We start from the raw sequence: 15,759 nt of genomic DNA, 5'->3' as shown, positions 1-15,759 counted from the left end.
GAGTTGCGAAAACACTTCAATCTGCAATTATGCATACTAAAATCATCCTTAAAAGCAAATTTGTAATCTACCTTCCTTGAATCCATTAATCTGCTGCTTGACAGGTGGGATTGTAGCTCTCTTCAAAGTTTTGGGAAACATTTTAAAATCACATTTATATCCCAATTCTACTGGGGAAAACAAGCTCTGTGCAGCTTCTGCACAAGCATTCGAGTGACTCACTCTGTTTTCCTCGGAGATAATATCTTTCAAAACTTTATATGACTCTTCTTGTTCCTTCCCCATCTGTTCTAGATACCTCTATAAGATAAAGGAGATGGAAAACTAAAAGAGGAAAAGAAGAATCCTTCCAGCATCTTTTTTAATAGCAATGCTTATGAACACCCATTTGTTGTTCAGTTTTCTATCAAGTGTCTAAACGTAGCTGATAGTTGGCGCGGAACTCTAGATCACACAAGAAAGCAACCAAAGCAGCACACGCTGTTCCTCACTTGTATTTGACTGGGAAGTGCTAGACAATGTTTTGGTGCCTAGATGTTTCCCAGTAAAATACATGATTGGAAGCTCAGTGAGTTGCACAGGACACAGCAGTATTTGTTAAGGGTCTATTGTTATGACACGACGCACTCTGCATCTGTGGTTTTTACACTTGATGTTGATGGCAAGGGGCAGCAGTGGAGCTTTGTGACCTGCATGGCATTGGACCAGTGCAGCCTGCTGGGACAGTGGGCAAAGCATGAGGGTTGTTTAATGGCTGAACTGTTGTGAGCTGGTCACCTCAGCACGTTTCTTACTGCACATCTCAAGTCTGTATCCATTAGGAGTGCCTCTTCCTTCCCCTCTCCCCACCCTTTTTCTCTTTTTCCCAGCAGAGAAGCTTGTGTTTTAAATGAGGCAACTTGCAGCCCTGATGTCCCTTAATGCCATGGCAGGCTCCTGTGCTCTCCTAGGAAAACACTGTGTAGCCAGAACTCTTTTATTTCTTCCATGGTTTTGTGCAGTGGAAGATGGAGGCTGGTGAAGCTTGGTCCTTTGCATGAGATCAGGTTTTCGGAGAGATTGTTGTTACAGTAGTTCTCTGTAGGTGTCCTTCCTATCAATTTGGTCACTGTGAGGTAGGAGATTTAAAACAGTGGACCAGCTATGCAGAGGAGCAGCCTTTCAGAGCCTGTAAAGCATGCACAAGATAAACGCGTATTTAGGGTAATTTTGCAACCTGGATTATTAACCCAGTTTCCTTTGCCAAAGAGAACAGTTTAAGGTTCTGCTCACAAGGACCTTTGGGCTATTAGTTTTGACAGAGTGTGTTCAGCAAATCACAGCTGCCAATCAAGCTAATTGGCAATGAATAGTAAATGATTGAATGAAACTGTTGGAAAAATGTTCCCGTTGCTAACTGCAAAGCAGAGAGCTGGCCGGATCTTACAGCAGCAGCCCACTGTTATCATTCTCACCAGCAGCAGTAAATCCTTTCCAATCCTTCCTTAAAACACTTTGTCCATGTAGCCTGTCAACATTAATCCATCAGTGAAAAAAAATACGGATATAGAAAGAAATGTTGCTTTAGGAACAGATCTGTATTTTTGCACCTCTTTGAAATGACCTTCCGGCCATTTGGGGCATATTTGAGTCAGAAAATATATCTTTTGAGCAAGATTGTATCTTCCTCGGTTTTGTGTTGTGCCAAGTAACTTTATGGCGTTCAACAAATAGGTAGTGACACGTCTGCCCAGAACAGTTACGTCATGGGTCAGGCTCTAAATGCCAGGAATGAAATCTGGGAAACCTTGGGCTTTCAATTACGGAGTCATTGGCCTCCCTGTCTGGAAGGGAGGATTTCTCGCTCCTACCCAGTGAATCTGGAGACCCAGCTTCTGGAGTATTTGATTGTGCCATGTCCTTACTTTTATGTTCATTCTTATTTCTTCTCTTTTCTGTTTCTTGTCTTTTTTTTTTTATCTTTCCTGTTAAGAACAAGCACATTTTTCCTTTTCAACTACTGAGTGGTCCTGTGAGAGGCCCTTCACAAAAGGGATATGGATTTTCTTGCCCCAAAAAGCTCCATTAGAATAAGAATGATAAAAATATATATATTTTTCTAAATCCAGCAAAAAACCCCCCAATGTTCCTAACTCCCTGGCATTGTGATGTAGCTACAGGGAAAATACTACCTTGAAAGAACTATGGCTTATGTTGTCAGTTTGTAGTTCTTTTTGTGTCCTCATACAAAAATCTGTTCCTCCTTTGTGCGTGCTGTCCTTGCCAAAGCTTTACTGTTGTTCTGCAGGAGGATACCATGGAGGTGGAAGAGTTCTTGAAAGAAGCTGCAGTAATGAAGGAGATCAAGCATCCAAACTTGGTGCAGTTATTAGGTAAGTGATAAATACCAAGCAGAGGGATTTGAACTAAACCCTTGTGCAGTGATATGGATGTTAAGGAGCAGATAAGCTGCTTACTGTACCAAGGCTTTAAATACAGACACTTATTGTCTGGCAAAATTCACAATTTGTACCACTAATGCATGGTTCTTAATGACCTCGTCTCCCTAATGTTTAACTTGCCAGAGCTTGAAGCAGGAAATTAAACCTCTCTATTAACCAGTTCCAAGCAGAACTCATTCTTTCTGTGAGCCCCATATTTTCGCCTTCTGGAGGTATGAATTGCCCTAGAGGACAAAACCTGAAGATTCACTGATACTCTCAAACATTCATTGTAAACCTTATGTTGGTCCCTTAGGGGTGTGCACACGGGAACCTCCTTTCTACATCATCACCGAGTTCATGACGTACGGGAACCTGTTGGATTATCTGCGTGAGTGTAACCGGCAGGAGGTGAATGCTGTGGTGCTGCTGTACATGGCAACTCAGATCTCCTCAGCCATGGAGTACCTGGAGAAGAAAAACTTCATTCACAGGTAGGAAGGGCAGGGAGCACCCCTGAATCTCAAGCACAAAATGCCCCGTGGTTTATTTTCCTGCCTTTCAGATTACCACGGCATTGATTTTAGGTACAGTTGGTGTCCTGTATTTAACACACAAATGCATTGTGTTCTGATACAGTACATTAACCTATCTATAGGAAGGTCTTCTAATTGTTTTTCTCTCAGTGTTTTTCTCTTACCTTTGAAGTAGATGCAGGTGCAAGACATACCACTACTTTCTTATTTTGGGCAAGGGCCTTAAGTGTAAATGCTTCCCAAAGTTAACGGGCTCTTAGTGGACCAGATAAACTACTGCTCTTCCTTGATTCTAACAACCATTAACAACTGCTGCAGTCAGTGTTGCTGGATGTGGCAGGTGCTCACAGCAAAGCCACCCTCTTAGTGCCTTCTCATCCCATGTTCTTTCTTATTTCTTTCACTTTTTTTCCATCCTCTGTAGGGATTGTTTCCCTCTATTGTCCACATCGCACATTCGCTTTAATAAGCATCTCTGCAGTCGTAAAAGTCTCGGAGACTCTGACCTTTAAGTGTGCTGCAATTATGGCTGGAGCTTTGCATTCTTCATCTGTAGAAATGGCCTCCTAGCAATATAATGACACATCCTGCGCGAAGGTTTGAGAGGCGCTGAGCTTTAGACAAGATGCTGCCTGTGCCACAGCGTGACCTTTCCTGCCCAATTAACTGGAATATGAAATTAGCACATGTTTTTTCATAGAGACAAATATGAAGATCGTGTGTAAAGTTCTAGGTGCTCCTCCAAGTCATGCATTGCCTTTGCTGCCTGAAAGGCCTCTTTAAATGCTTCTGTCAGTCAATAAGGCGAACGGTGATTCTGCCAATTAAAATTTCCAGCCTTTGATTTGAAAGTATTTCACCCCTTCAGCCTGTAGGAAGTAAACTTTATAAACCGCTTTGTGTGAATCCCATTTGTCTGCTCTCCTTTTCATTTCATTTCCTCTTATTTCTGATGACCCATCTATCTAAAATAAATAGTAGCGATTTTCCTTATCAGCCACCCCCATACCCACCTACCCAATTATTTTAGGAGTGTTGTCACAATTCACATCCATGGATTCAAATGCTGGGCTGTGACCTCATTTAATGAATCAGGAAGGAGGAGGAATTTGATTATGAAGAGGAGCTTTTATTTAGACACACATTGTAGTAATCAGCATTGATAAGAAGGTATATTCAAAAACACTGTGAAAAATTAATGGGTATGTAGTAAGACGTACTATTATTTATTTATTTATTCCAATTGAGCAGAACAAGCAAAAGAAACAGCAGTGTCTGGCTCATATCTAAAGATCTCACTCGAGCGTGCTGGTAGAATCAATTTTTAGTTCAATGTGACATAATTTGGAATACTTAACAAAACCTACTATTAGGAGAAATGTATTTGTGCTTTACGTTTTTATACTTGTGAAGCATTTCCGAGGGTTCTAACAGTGTTTACGAGCCAGGGAAGCAGCAAATGCACCGTGCACATCCCTCACCTGCCAAGGTAGAGGCAGGTGGAAAAATGTGGAGGAAAAGCTCAATTTGCTTCTTGCTCAGTTCTTTAAAGGTGTAAGTACTGATAGAAGGGGCTACAACAGGTTTGAAAAGGCCAAAACAAGTTATGAAAAGGTTGTGCTGTAAAATGTGGTATTCTTTGGAGGAAGAAGAGCATTGCTGGGAGCTAAACCTGGTGCTTGAGCAAGGCCTGGAAGAGGAGTTCTGGAGAGTGGCTGGTGTTGGCAGGGGTGACCGAAGTGCTGGAGAGGTGGGCAAGAAGTGAGGCAGTGAGACTTGGTTTATTCAGTGCTCATCCTCAGCTATTGATAACTTGAGCACTGACATTTCTTTAAATTATTTTTATCCTGAGGGTGGCAGCTTTTATTGAAAGTGAGGGGGCTTCTTGAAGCTTTCACTTCAAATAAAAAAAAAAAAATTAAAAAGGAAAAAGAAAAAGTTTGGATGACAGATTACAGAGCTGGAATGGAAAATAACTTTCCCTCTTACATGTATGTGTATATACTACATAATTTCTGTATATCAAAATAAGCACCCAGGCCCAGGTTTCTTTGGGAACGGCAGGTTTCCTTGCGATTGCTGGAAGTGAGATGGTAAAGACTTCTCATTGCTTGGTTTGGTTCTTATTTTTAGGGATCTTGCTGCCAGAAACTGCCTTGTAGGGGAGAACCACTTGGTGAAGGTGGCAGATTTTGGCCTGAGCAGGCTAATGACAGGAGACACGTACACTGCCCACGCCGGAGCAAAATTCCCCATCAAGTGGACTGCCCCAGAAAGCCTGGCCTACAACAAGTTCTCCATTAAATCTGACGTCTGGGGTAAGATTTTGCATGTGTGAATTAATGCAGATTATAGTAATCTTGTCCAGGGCTGTGAACTGAGGGCATTGTGGAACATTTCAGGAGGGAGCATGTTCCCTGCTTTGAGCCATGTTGTTCCATGAGCCTGTCAGGGTGCAGGAACTAATCTCTGCTAAGTCAGTCCTTGAGTGGAGCTCTGAGGATGCCAACCTGGCTTTTTATGTTTGAACCATTGGCAAATACCAAAAGAAAGGATACTGTAGTGCTCATAGAAATGTATGAAACGGGGCTGGGGGCACCAAAACTACTGCCTTGATAGAGTTCTGGCACTTTGAAACATTATGCTGTTGTACAGCCAGGAACTTTCTAACTATTTCAAGGAGGAAAGTGAGAATCTGGTTCATTCTGTATTAAAAAAACCTCCACAACTATGTGTGTATCTGTCTGGTGATAGCTCCAAGCTCGTCTTTCTGCGTTTTAAAAGAATAATCTTTGGAATGAGATGAGGAGCATCAGAGGGAAAATTTGATGACAAATGGTTATTGAAGAGCCCCAAGGTGCTGGTGATAAGAGTCGGCTTAACTAAATGGAGCAATATTCTATCAAATCTGACCTCAGAAAAATTCATTGTACTTTTTATCAGCCTTTCTTTGGGTTTTATATCTCTGCCATAGCTGTTGGTCAAATTCTCAAAAGTGCCCAGTGACATGAGATAGAAGTTTGTGGGACGTGGTCCCAAAGGCGCTTGGAAAATGTTATCTGAGCATCTTCTATATATAAAACCACAGATAGTGGTGAAGCAGCCATGAAGTTTTCTGGAGGTTGGGGAAAACTGTGCAGAGAAAGGCTTTATTTTGAAGAAACTGATGCAAAATGTTTGATAGGCAGGAGAGGAAACCCAAAACAGCCTCCCAAGGAGTATGCAGTTGTTGACCAGGGTGTTTCTTCTGCTTTGCACTTGCATGTGATGGTGTTGGCTGCTGGTGGTATCTGCCACAGTCTCAAGGATGCTGCTGTATCACTGTGGTGGCTGCAGGATCCGTGTTGCATTTAAATAGTAGAGTATGTGGGGAGGGAAGATCCAAAAGGAGTATTGGATGTCTTTAATTAGGGTTAACGTAACTTTGCATGGTGAGAGCTGGGGCAGAGGACTTTGGGATCTGATTAGAGCAAGCCAGCTGTCCCCGGAGGCTGTGGCTGCTGCTGGGCACGCCAGGGTTTAGATGCTTTCACCTCACTGCCTCCAGACAGCAATCAAAGAAAATCGTGCACAGAAATGTCTAATGTAAATTGCCCTTGGTGGTGTTACCATGTAATGCGATGCGATTTCCTTACTTATGCAGAATTGTAATCGCTTTCTCTTCAGGTTAAGAACAGAATAGGGTGACTGAACTAATTACATGCAGGTTGTTGAGCTGCTGTTGAGTTTATTCTGTGTGCTCGACTCCTGGGTTAGCTGCCTGGCCCTGGTGCTGACCTGCATCCTCATCGACTTTGGGGACTTGAATGCCTGTTTCAAGACCCTTTTTGTGCTCTCCCTTTTCCTGTTCAGCTTTCCCTGTGACCAAAATGTCTCACCCTCACCCTGTCTTGTTGGTAGCAACTGCTGGAACTTCCTTCTCATGCTGTTTCCAAGGTTTCCCCTCTAGATCATGCTCCAGCTAAACAAAGGCACCCCAAAAACCATCGAGCTATTAAAGTGTGCCAGTCCTTTAGGGAGAGGTTGCAGATGAGAGGAGCTGTCAAACTGAGGGAGAGACTGCAGTGCAGCAGTGAAACCCTTTCAGCTAATCCACTGTGAAGTCTCTTAATTGTGCCTTTAATAGGACTTGAAGGATCTCAAGGCATTCAGGTTTGAGATAACTGATACATTGAAAATTAGTCTAATTCTACCCTGTCATATCGCAGGAGACTTGTCTGAGCTGACGAAGAGGCTTGTTACGCTTCTTTAACGTTTAAGCTGCTGCTGAGCATGGGATCTGAGCCACCCAGAGCTGGTTTAAGTGTGCAGCACTGTTTAGTAACTACTCCCACTAAACATTCTCTCACATTTGAGATGAAAACAAAGCTTATTGATTTTTTTTTTCCCCCCCCCTTTCTCTTCTGTTCTTTCTTTCTCCAATGCAGCCTTTGGCGTTCTGCTGTGGGAAATTGCAACCTATGGTATGTCCCCTTACCCTGGCATTGACCTGTCTCAAGTCTATGAGCTGTTGGAGAAAGACTACCGCATGGAGCGCCCCGAAGGCTGTCCTGAGAAAGTCTATGAGCTCATGAGAGCATGTAAGTGTTCCTCAGCCCTGCAAATGCTGCTTTTTAGCTCTGCAGAAGCGCAGTAAAAGTGCCAGGATCTGGCCACATAGATCAAGGCATGCGAAACCCTCTGCCAGTTGCAGTGAAGGTGCAACGCTGTGTAGAAGTGTTTGGTTAAAGCTTCTTTCCCCAGAAGATGAACACGCAATGAAACCAACCATTCTTCTCTACTGGGAACACGCAGGCCTGGGGGAGACATTTGTTGTTCATCTCACTGTTTTGTTTGTCTCGCTTTCCCTGACAACTTAAAGAAGAGCTTGTGCTGTAAGGATGAAGCAGGAGCTTTATTAGGCTTCTTGCAGGACTGACTGTTATTCTTCCACTGTGGCCTTTTGGTACGTGGCTTAGTGCGATACATTTATTTTCTTCCAGCAGTGCTCAGCACCTACTGTTCCATACTGACATGCAAACCTGATAAAAAGGGTGCCGGGTGTCTGCAACCATCACTGAGCTGAAGTGGTTGCAGACACCCATATAAACCAGATTTCCATGTCAGTATTTTCTCTCACTCATTTTATAAAAAGGGAAGTGCAAAGCTAGCTCCTCGTGGTGCAGTGCACTGAATGTCTAATGCTGGTGGGAAGTTCTGAGCGGTGGTGTTCTTTTTTCAGGCTGGCAGTGGAGCCCTTCCGATAGACCTTCCTTTGCTGAGATCCATCAGGCCTTTGAAACCATGTTTCAGGAATCCAGCATATCGGATGGTAGGTCTGGGTCTCTCTTGGATCACCAGTTCCAAGGATGGGAAAAGGGCCACATTGTTCCTAGGCTGTTTTGCAGTGAAACTCAGTGCTAGGTTATATACTGCCTGGCGTAAGCAGTGTAGAAAGCAGAGGTGCCTTTATATAAGGGCTTTGTTTCTGGGCACAGGGTTGATTTTAAAGGGCAAAGTGGCTGAACAACCTCAAGGAACCTCTGCTTTGTGGTGTTTGCTTGTCTTTTGTGCTATTAACTCTGAGCAGCGCAATAGGGCTTTTTATCTTCTCTGGATTGTAGTGATTGTTTTTCTTCTGTGTATTGCAGAGGTGGAGAAGGAACTGGGAAAGAAGGGCATGAGGAGTGTAGTGAGCAATTTCCTGCAAGCCCCAGAGTTACCAACCAAAACACGAACATCGAGGAGAGCTGCTGAAAGCAAAGATGCCAACGAGGGCTTGGAGACTGCACATGCTCGAGGCCAGGGGGAGTGTGGTAGGTTTTAATTAAAGTCATTATTCCTTCAGGAAATACAGAGGGAAACAAAACGTGTGTCCCGCTCCAAGTCTTCACCTAGGCAGAGCTGTGTCTAATAACAGGCGCCATCTCTCTGTAACAGTATTGTGCTTCTGGCTGACAGGCTGCTGAGCTTGCTTCCCTGGGTTCAGAACTCCTTTTATTATCTTTTGCAGAGGTAGGTTGCTAATCTTGGGACCAGATACACACAGCAGCTGAGAGTGTGAGTCCTTAACTGGCAGCAGGATCAGCGCTATACCTGCTGTTGCTTAGAGAAGCCCTAGGAATTCTTTCAACTTAATGGCTGTTGCCTGCAGCTCCCTATAGACCAGAGCCTGAGCACAGAGCTCTCTGATCATATCCTCTTCCAATTCCCTGGTAGGAGCTATCAGTGGGGACTCCCACTGCATCTGAGTGTTGGGTAATCTGCTGTGTTCAAGCCACTTTACACTACCACAATGCGTTATTTAGAGCAGGACGATTGCTCGGGTTTAGCAAGCCCCATAAGGGAGGTTTTTCTTCACTGTTCCATCCTACCAGATTTGTGCTTGCAGCACTGAGGAGTATTACTCTTGGCAGGTACCAAATATAATTTCAGCAAGGGACAGAGAGGTATTTACAGAATCTTCTATGAAATTAAACTCTCTTTCAGTCAGTTTCTTCAAGCACTTACCTTCCATTCTGAGGTAATAAAAGCAGTGATAAGATGCTGCATGTATACAGGAGACTTGTATCTAGTTCATTTGGAAAATAATAAGCTAAAACAAAATACAGTGTTTTTTCCATCTCCTGTTGAGGCTGCCTTCTCTGACCATTTATGTGACTGACCTTTTTTGTGTAATGTCAGTTTTGCCTAGTAGTACATGTTTCAGTAGCAGATGTACATCTAGGCAAAGAGAGGAGAAACGAGGGGATGTAAAATGTTGGAAAAAGGAAGTATCAGTGACTTAAGAAGGTTATTTACCATATATAGGAAACATAATTGCCTGCTATTACAAGCTTTGAAGTAAAATAACTTCATTTAAATACTTGAGGGCTTTGAGAGATTCAAGTGCAGCAGGAATAATATGATTTTAACATTATGCTGGGAATCATTTCACTCTTTATTGTGAAAGAAAATATTTCACGTTAAAGTTCTATTGCAGCTCCCCCTTCAATTGTCAGTGTTTCCATTGCAAGGCCAGCTCCTGGAAGCTGATCCTTTATGCAAGCTACTTGTTCTCTGTGGATCTCCACAGTAAGGTCCTGTAGAAGCATGCTGTCTTCTCAAAGTACACAACTTTGTAGTGTGTACTGTACAACAGAACTGTGTTTCTTCCATTCTCTCTCCTCAACCAGAATCCCTTCCTCAGCCAAAATCCTACCCAGAGCATGATAATCACCAATATGTGACTAAGAAGCATCCTCCTTTTCCCCTATGACTCTGCTTCATCTCCCTTCTTGCTGCCTAGTCGAGCTGTAATGTCTATGTGCCCTGAAGGCATTCCTCCTCTGAATTAGAATGCCATCTGAGTGCCTGGCCTGGGAATGAGACCCCCTGTCAGTCAAATACAGAGACCTCCAGGACTCCATATAAATTTATTATAAACCATTATTCATTTTTAAATACCTCTTGTAAGTGGAGAAAGGGTCACCCATCATTTCCTTCTGGAGCAGTGCTGCTGGAGGAGGCTGCTATTTACCACTTCCCTCCATTATTGCACAAACATGGTGGTACGACCTGCAGTGTTCAGCTGTCAAAGGGTGTCGTGATTTCTGCGTGTGGAAAAGTTATTTCCATTCCCCAGGAAGGATGGCATTAGGAAAGGAGGTGAGGAGTATTAGAATTTAAATGCCCAAGGAGGCTGGGGATGGAGGTGGGTTACAGAGATGTCTTATTAATTCACATGGTCAGCTGTTCAAAAGACAGCAACAGCTCAGGGACTGAAAGTCTCTTAATATTTGTCTTCTTCACAGTGTGATGTTTAGACAAGTCTCCAGATATGAGGGTGGGAATCTGAACATAAACATTTCGTGTTTGTCTGTCGCTGTTTAAATCAGAAGCCTACAGGGAAAGTAGTTCGGCAGCCAAATCCTGTAGAAGCCACCTTAGAAGTGAATGTATGCAGGATTAGGGACCATGTTCAGTCCAGGCTAGAGTGTGGCTGTGCTTGCTTTACTCATGGTCTGAAGTTGTCTCTCTTTACAGAGCCTGCACCTTTTGGAGGTGCTGCAGTGGTTTGATCCTGGAAGAAAACTGATTGTTCTGGCTCTTAAATCAACACTCAGTAGACTCTTTTCTTTCCCTTGCAGATCCTCTGGATCATGAACCTGCTATTTCTCCCTTGCTCCCACGGAAGGAGAGGGTGGCCCTGGAGAGCAGTTTGAATGAAGATGAGAGGCTGCTTCCAAAAGACAAGAAGCACAATCTCTTCAGTGCCCTTATCAAGAAGAAGAAGAAGACTGCCCCTACCCCCCCGAAACGGAGCAGTTCCTTCAGAGAGATGGATGGCCACTCGGACCGCAGGGCGGGTGGGGAGGAGGAATGCAGGGATCCTGGCAATGGAGCTTTCATTGCACCCTCCGCAGACCCAGCTGACCCCTCCAAGTTCCAGAGCCCAAGCAATGGGGCCGGTGTCACCAACGGGGTTGTCACTGGGAACTCTGGATTTCTATCTCCCCATTTACGGAAGAAGTCCAGCACGATGAGCAGCAGCCGAGGGGTGGCCGGTGAAGAGGAGAGTAGTTCCAACTCCAGCAAGCGTTTCCTAAGGTCCTGCTCGGCCTCCTGTGTGCCCCATGGAGCAAAGGACACAGAGTGGAAATCTGTGACTCTGCCTCGGGATTTGCAGTCCACAGGCCGCCAGTTTGATTCCTCCACTTTTGGGGGACACAAAAGTGAGAAGCCAGCGCTGCCTCGGAAGCGGGCAAACGAGACCAAGACTGACATTGCTATCAGGGGAACAGTGACCCCTCCTCCACGGCTGCTTAAGAAAAATGAAGAGACCACTGATGATGTGTTCAAAGATGCAGAGTCGAGCCCTGGCTCCAGCCCTCCCACCCTGACGCCAAAACTTGGCCGTAGGCAGCCTGCTGCCCCTCCTTCCTCCAGCGTGCTCCACAAGGACGATGGAGTCAAATCCAGTGCCTTAGGTACCACTGTGACGATGGACCAAGGTTCTGCTGCCAAACCCAACCCTGCTGGGTTCGGGGGTGCCAGCAAGGCTTCCTCTGAGGAGCCACGACTGAGGAGGCTCAAGCAGACCTCGGAGTCAGCAGGGAAGGACAAAGGGAAGTTGTCGAAGCTGAAACCAGCCCCTCCGCTTCCGCTCTCTTCATCCTCCATCAGCAAGCCTGGGAAGGTTTCTCACAGTCCCAGCCATGAAGCAGCAGCAGATGTGGTGTCTGGGCCGAAATCCAAACAGCTGACTCAGGTTGGAGAGGCTGCAAACAGTGATGCTGTCAAGCCAAACCAGTCAGGGGAAGGTGTGAAAAAGCTGGGGATCCCTTCTGTACCAAAGCCACAGTCCTCTACAAAGCTGCTGATGAGCACAGCAACCGCAGCTGCCTCTTCCTCAGCAGTACCCTCTGCCCCAGGTGGGGACCAGCCATCATCTACAGCCTTCATCCCTCTCATATCCACCAGGGTCTCGCTGCGGAAGACCCGGCAGCCCCCAGAGAGGATTGCCAGTGGCACCATCACTAAAGGGGTGGTGTTGGAAAGCACTGAGGCCCTGCGGATCGCCATCAGCAAGAACTCTGAGCAAATGGCAAGCCACAGCGCTGTCCTGGAGGCTGGCAAGAACCTCTACACCTTCTGCGTGAGCTACGTGGACTCCATTCAGCAGATGAGGAACAAATTTGCCTTTCGAGAGGCCATCAATAAGCTGGAGAACAACCTACGGGAGCTTCAGATCTGCCCAGCCACGGCTGGCAGTGGGCCTGCAGCCACCCAGGACTTTAGCAAACTTCTCAGTTCAGTGAAAGAAATCAGCGACATTGTTCAAAGGTAGCAGAAACCAGGTTAAAAACCAAAATAAGAATAATAATAATAATAACATAAAATCACAATGGGCCAAAGCCAACTGTGGAGAGAGCAACATGTGGACTGACAAAGGACCGGGGCGTTCAGGTTAGGGCTGTGCAAAAGACACAGACTGTGAATGGATGCCCCAGCTCCAAAGGGCAGGGCTGTGTTCAAGAGGCACTTTCCACCCTCTTAACTCAGATTCCCTGTGTTTCATATACTTGTAATCGTCTTATCTGTGGAGTTCTTGCCTTGTGGACTACAAGTCTAAATGCTGATGTCACACCATGCCTTTTTAGTAATATTTTATTGTTCTGGACAGACCATTAAGACTGAAGCCAGACTGGTGGACACTGAGATGCCATCCTCCTCAGGAGGGACTTCCTACTGCATTTTCATCCCCTCCCTCTGCCCCACTGTACACAAGGATGAGTGTTTGAATAGCAATATACCCACTGTGTTTCTTGAGAGAGTTGCAGCACGTGTGCCTGGCCAGAGTCTGACATTTACCTGGCATTAATGCAGCAGATTTGGTGCTTGGGAGGGAAGGGGGGGAGATTGTTAATGTAAGGGGGTTTTTAATGACAGAATGCTACAAGTGATGTTTGCCCAGATTCTCCCTGCGATTCCACCTGCTGCCCCTCATTTCTGTGTTTTCAGTAATTTCTTAATGCTGTTGAGCTCAGATGAATTGCTTGGGTTCAAAATGCTGCAGACAGCACCCGCTAATGTAGTGGCACAGGAGCCTGATTGTGGATCTCCCTTGGTGGTGAAAAAGGACCACTGAAGGGCTGAAGAAGGATGTGCTGTCGCGCTCTTGTGCTAACCAGCATTAATCGGGCTGGTGTGTGGGGTGGAGGGTTGCAGAGGTCGGGGAGCAGAAGGATGGTGCTGAGCAAGGCGTCACTCCCTGAAGGACAGGAGGGTTGCAGCAGGGGAGGTGGCTCAGGATGAGTTCAGAGACACCACTGTGCCTCCAGCACTGGTTTCAGCTGAGCTCGCACATCGCAGGTGGGGGAGAACTGCTGCTTCTCTAGTTGAATTTCCAGCTCTTTGTTCTACGAAGGGGAGGTGGGACCTGGCTGCTGCCCTCCCATAGAGACCTGTCCTTTGAGGGGCCGTGGTGCCTCCCTGCCTGTGCCAATGAAGATGCCAGTACTTTGGGGTTAAAACCATCACTACCCTCATGCCGGCGTGGCTCCATCCAGCATCAAACAAGGATCTGTGAAGACTGCAGATGCTTCTCTTGGGTGCATCTCCCAAGGAAACTGCCACAAAACGCTGACAGCAGGACTCCTGGGCTTCCTTTCCGAGGTCCTGTGACCTTCCCAACTAATGCAACACGACTGGGAACTAACTGTGACTTGGGACAATAGTGAAAGAACAAGGTTTAGGGCTATTAACAGTGCAATTTAACTCCTCTTAACCGTTCCAAACATGAGGGAAAAAAAGCGTTTTCCATGTCCTGTTCCCCTGTAACTCTTGTGACCCCTCTTGTGTATCTTAAACACTAATTGCCTTCAATTGTATTTTATGCTGTTCTCTTTGGAACTGTTTTTGTATATGATTTCTAGTAGTTCACTCGTGTGTGTTCACGCCACTTCTCGCCCTCACAAACAGCCATGACTTAACACATGACGAATGTTCAAAAGAAAATACACACTTCTGCCACAGGCTGCCTTGAGAAATGTAAGGAAAAAAAACCCCCAACCCAACCCTTGGACTGTCTCTTTCCTGGAGGTACTGTTTTTACTTTGATAACATATTGTGCCACTATATTATACATTTGTATCTCGTTATTACACACTTTTGTAGACTTGTCTTTTTTACAGTGTGTAAATAGCTCTGTCCTTCGTCTCTGTGATACCTAAGGGGGCTGTTTCCCCTTGAATTTGGTCCAGTACAGATTGTTTCTGTACACGACTTTCAATTCTTCCTCTTCTCTCTCTCTTTCATTTTGTCTGATTTATTTTTTATTCCAGTCTCTCTTGCGTAGTATATTTAAAAATAAATCAATGTTGAGGAAAACCCGTGTTTGTCTGTTGGAAGGCTCTTCAAACCCAGGTTCCTCCCCTTACACTCCATGTCCAAAACCGGGTTCCCTGTGTAGGTGCTCAGAGCCAGGCAGCAGCATCTCTCCATGTCCGTTTTGGTCTGGCTCTGAAAAATCAGGAGAAAGAAAAGATGCACAGAATAAAGACTGTGTCATCATGTCTTTTGTATCAAAGCCTTTGCTGTTGTCTTCAGTGAGATTTAAATCAGATTTGAGTTTAAACTTTTCATCATAAATTATTATCACAGACTGGTTTGTGCTGGAAGGAACCTTAAAGCTCATCTAGTTCCAACCCCCTGCCACGGGCAGGGACACCTTCCACTAGAGCAGGTTGCTCCAAGCCCCGTCCAGCTTGGCCTTGAACGCTGCCAGGGATGGGGATGTTTATCTTCCTAATAATTGTTTGTATTCCATAATTCAGCTGCTGTTGTATTTTCCTCCTCCTCTGCTAGAAAATGACCTGTGGGTTTCTTTCCTCAGACAGTTCTGGCTGCTCCCTCCCTTATTTCTGGTTGTCCATCCTTATTTTCTGTTTTCGGATCACCTTCAGCCTTTCCAGCAAATCTTGAGGGAGGGACAGACATATCCAGGTACTGAGCAGCCTCTAAAATGAGGTACTGCCTGAACTAACAAAGATGCTAAAGATTAAAAAAGGGTGAGAAGGAATCAAGGGCAGATGGTGAGTGGCGTGCCCGAGGTGCTGCAGTTACTCATGATGTTTTAGGGTTATAACCCAGCTTGTTTGATTTCTAATCCCCTCAGTAAGTCAGTCCTGGCGCAGGGAACTGCTCACTCGTCGATGGAAACAAGGCTCATTGGAAACCTGGTCTTGCTTGTGACAGCAATTGCATTGGGCCACTTCTAAATGAGCCTGAAGAAGATGGAAAGAGGAGCGGAGGATGCTGTTGGCAATTATAAATGCAGCAAA

The 15,759-nt window shown here is 45.3% G+C and overlaps 1 protein-coding gene across 2 annotated transcripts in view; it reads left to right on the top strand.

Moving 5' to 3' along the window:
* ABL1 (ABL proto-oncogene 1, non-receptor tyrosine kinase) overlaps positions 1 to 14,582 on the top strand; it is a 77,954-nt gene extending 63,372 nt beyond the window's left edge. For both annotated transcript variants that reach the window (XM_030507006.2, XM_030507007.1), the window contains exons 5-11: positions 2,288 to 2,372; positions 2,737 to 2,914; positions 5,090 to 5,274; positions 7,384 to 7,536; positions 8,178 to 8,267; positions 8,587 to 8,751; positions 11,065 to 14,582. In XM_030507006.2, the coding sequence (XP_030362866.1) occupies positions 2,288 to 2,372; positions 2,737 to 2,914; positions 5,090 to 5,274; positions 7,384 to 7,536; positions 8,178 to 8,267; positions 8,587 to 8,751; positions 11,065 to 12,764 (2,556 nt within the window). In that variant the 3' untranslated portion in view covers positions 12,765 to 14,582. The remainder of the gene's footprint in view (positions 1 to 2,287; positions 2,373 to 2,736; positions 2,915 to 5,089; positions 5,275 to 7,383; positions 7,537 to 8,177; positions 8,268 to 8,586; positions 8,752 to 11,064) is intronic.
* Positions 14,583 to 15,759: the final 1,177 nt, after the last annotated feature.

This window comes from Strigops habroptila, chromosome 15 (genome assembly GCF_004027225.2).
Source record: "Strigops habroptila isolate Jane chromosome 15, bStrHab1.2.pri, whole genome shotgun sequence".
Taxonomy (NCBI): domain Eukaryota; kingdom Metazoa; phylum Chordata; class Aves; order Psittaciformes; family Psittacidae; genus Strigops; species Strigops habroptila.
Note: the sequence above shows the minus strand (reverse complement) of the source record. Positions and strands in the feature narration are given on the sequence as shown.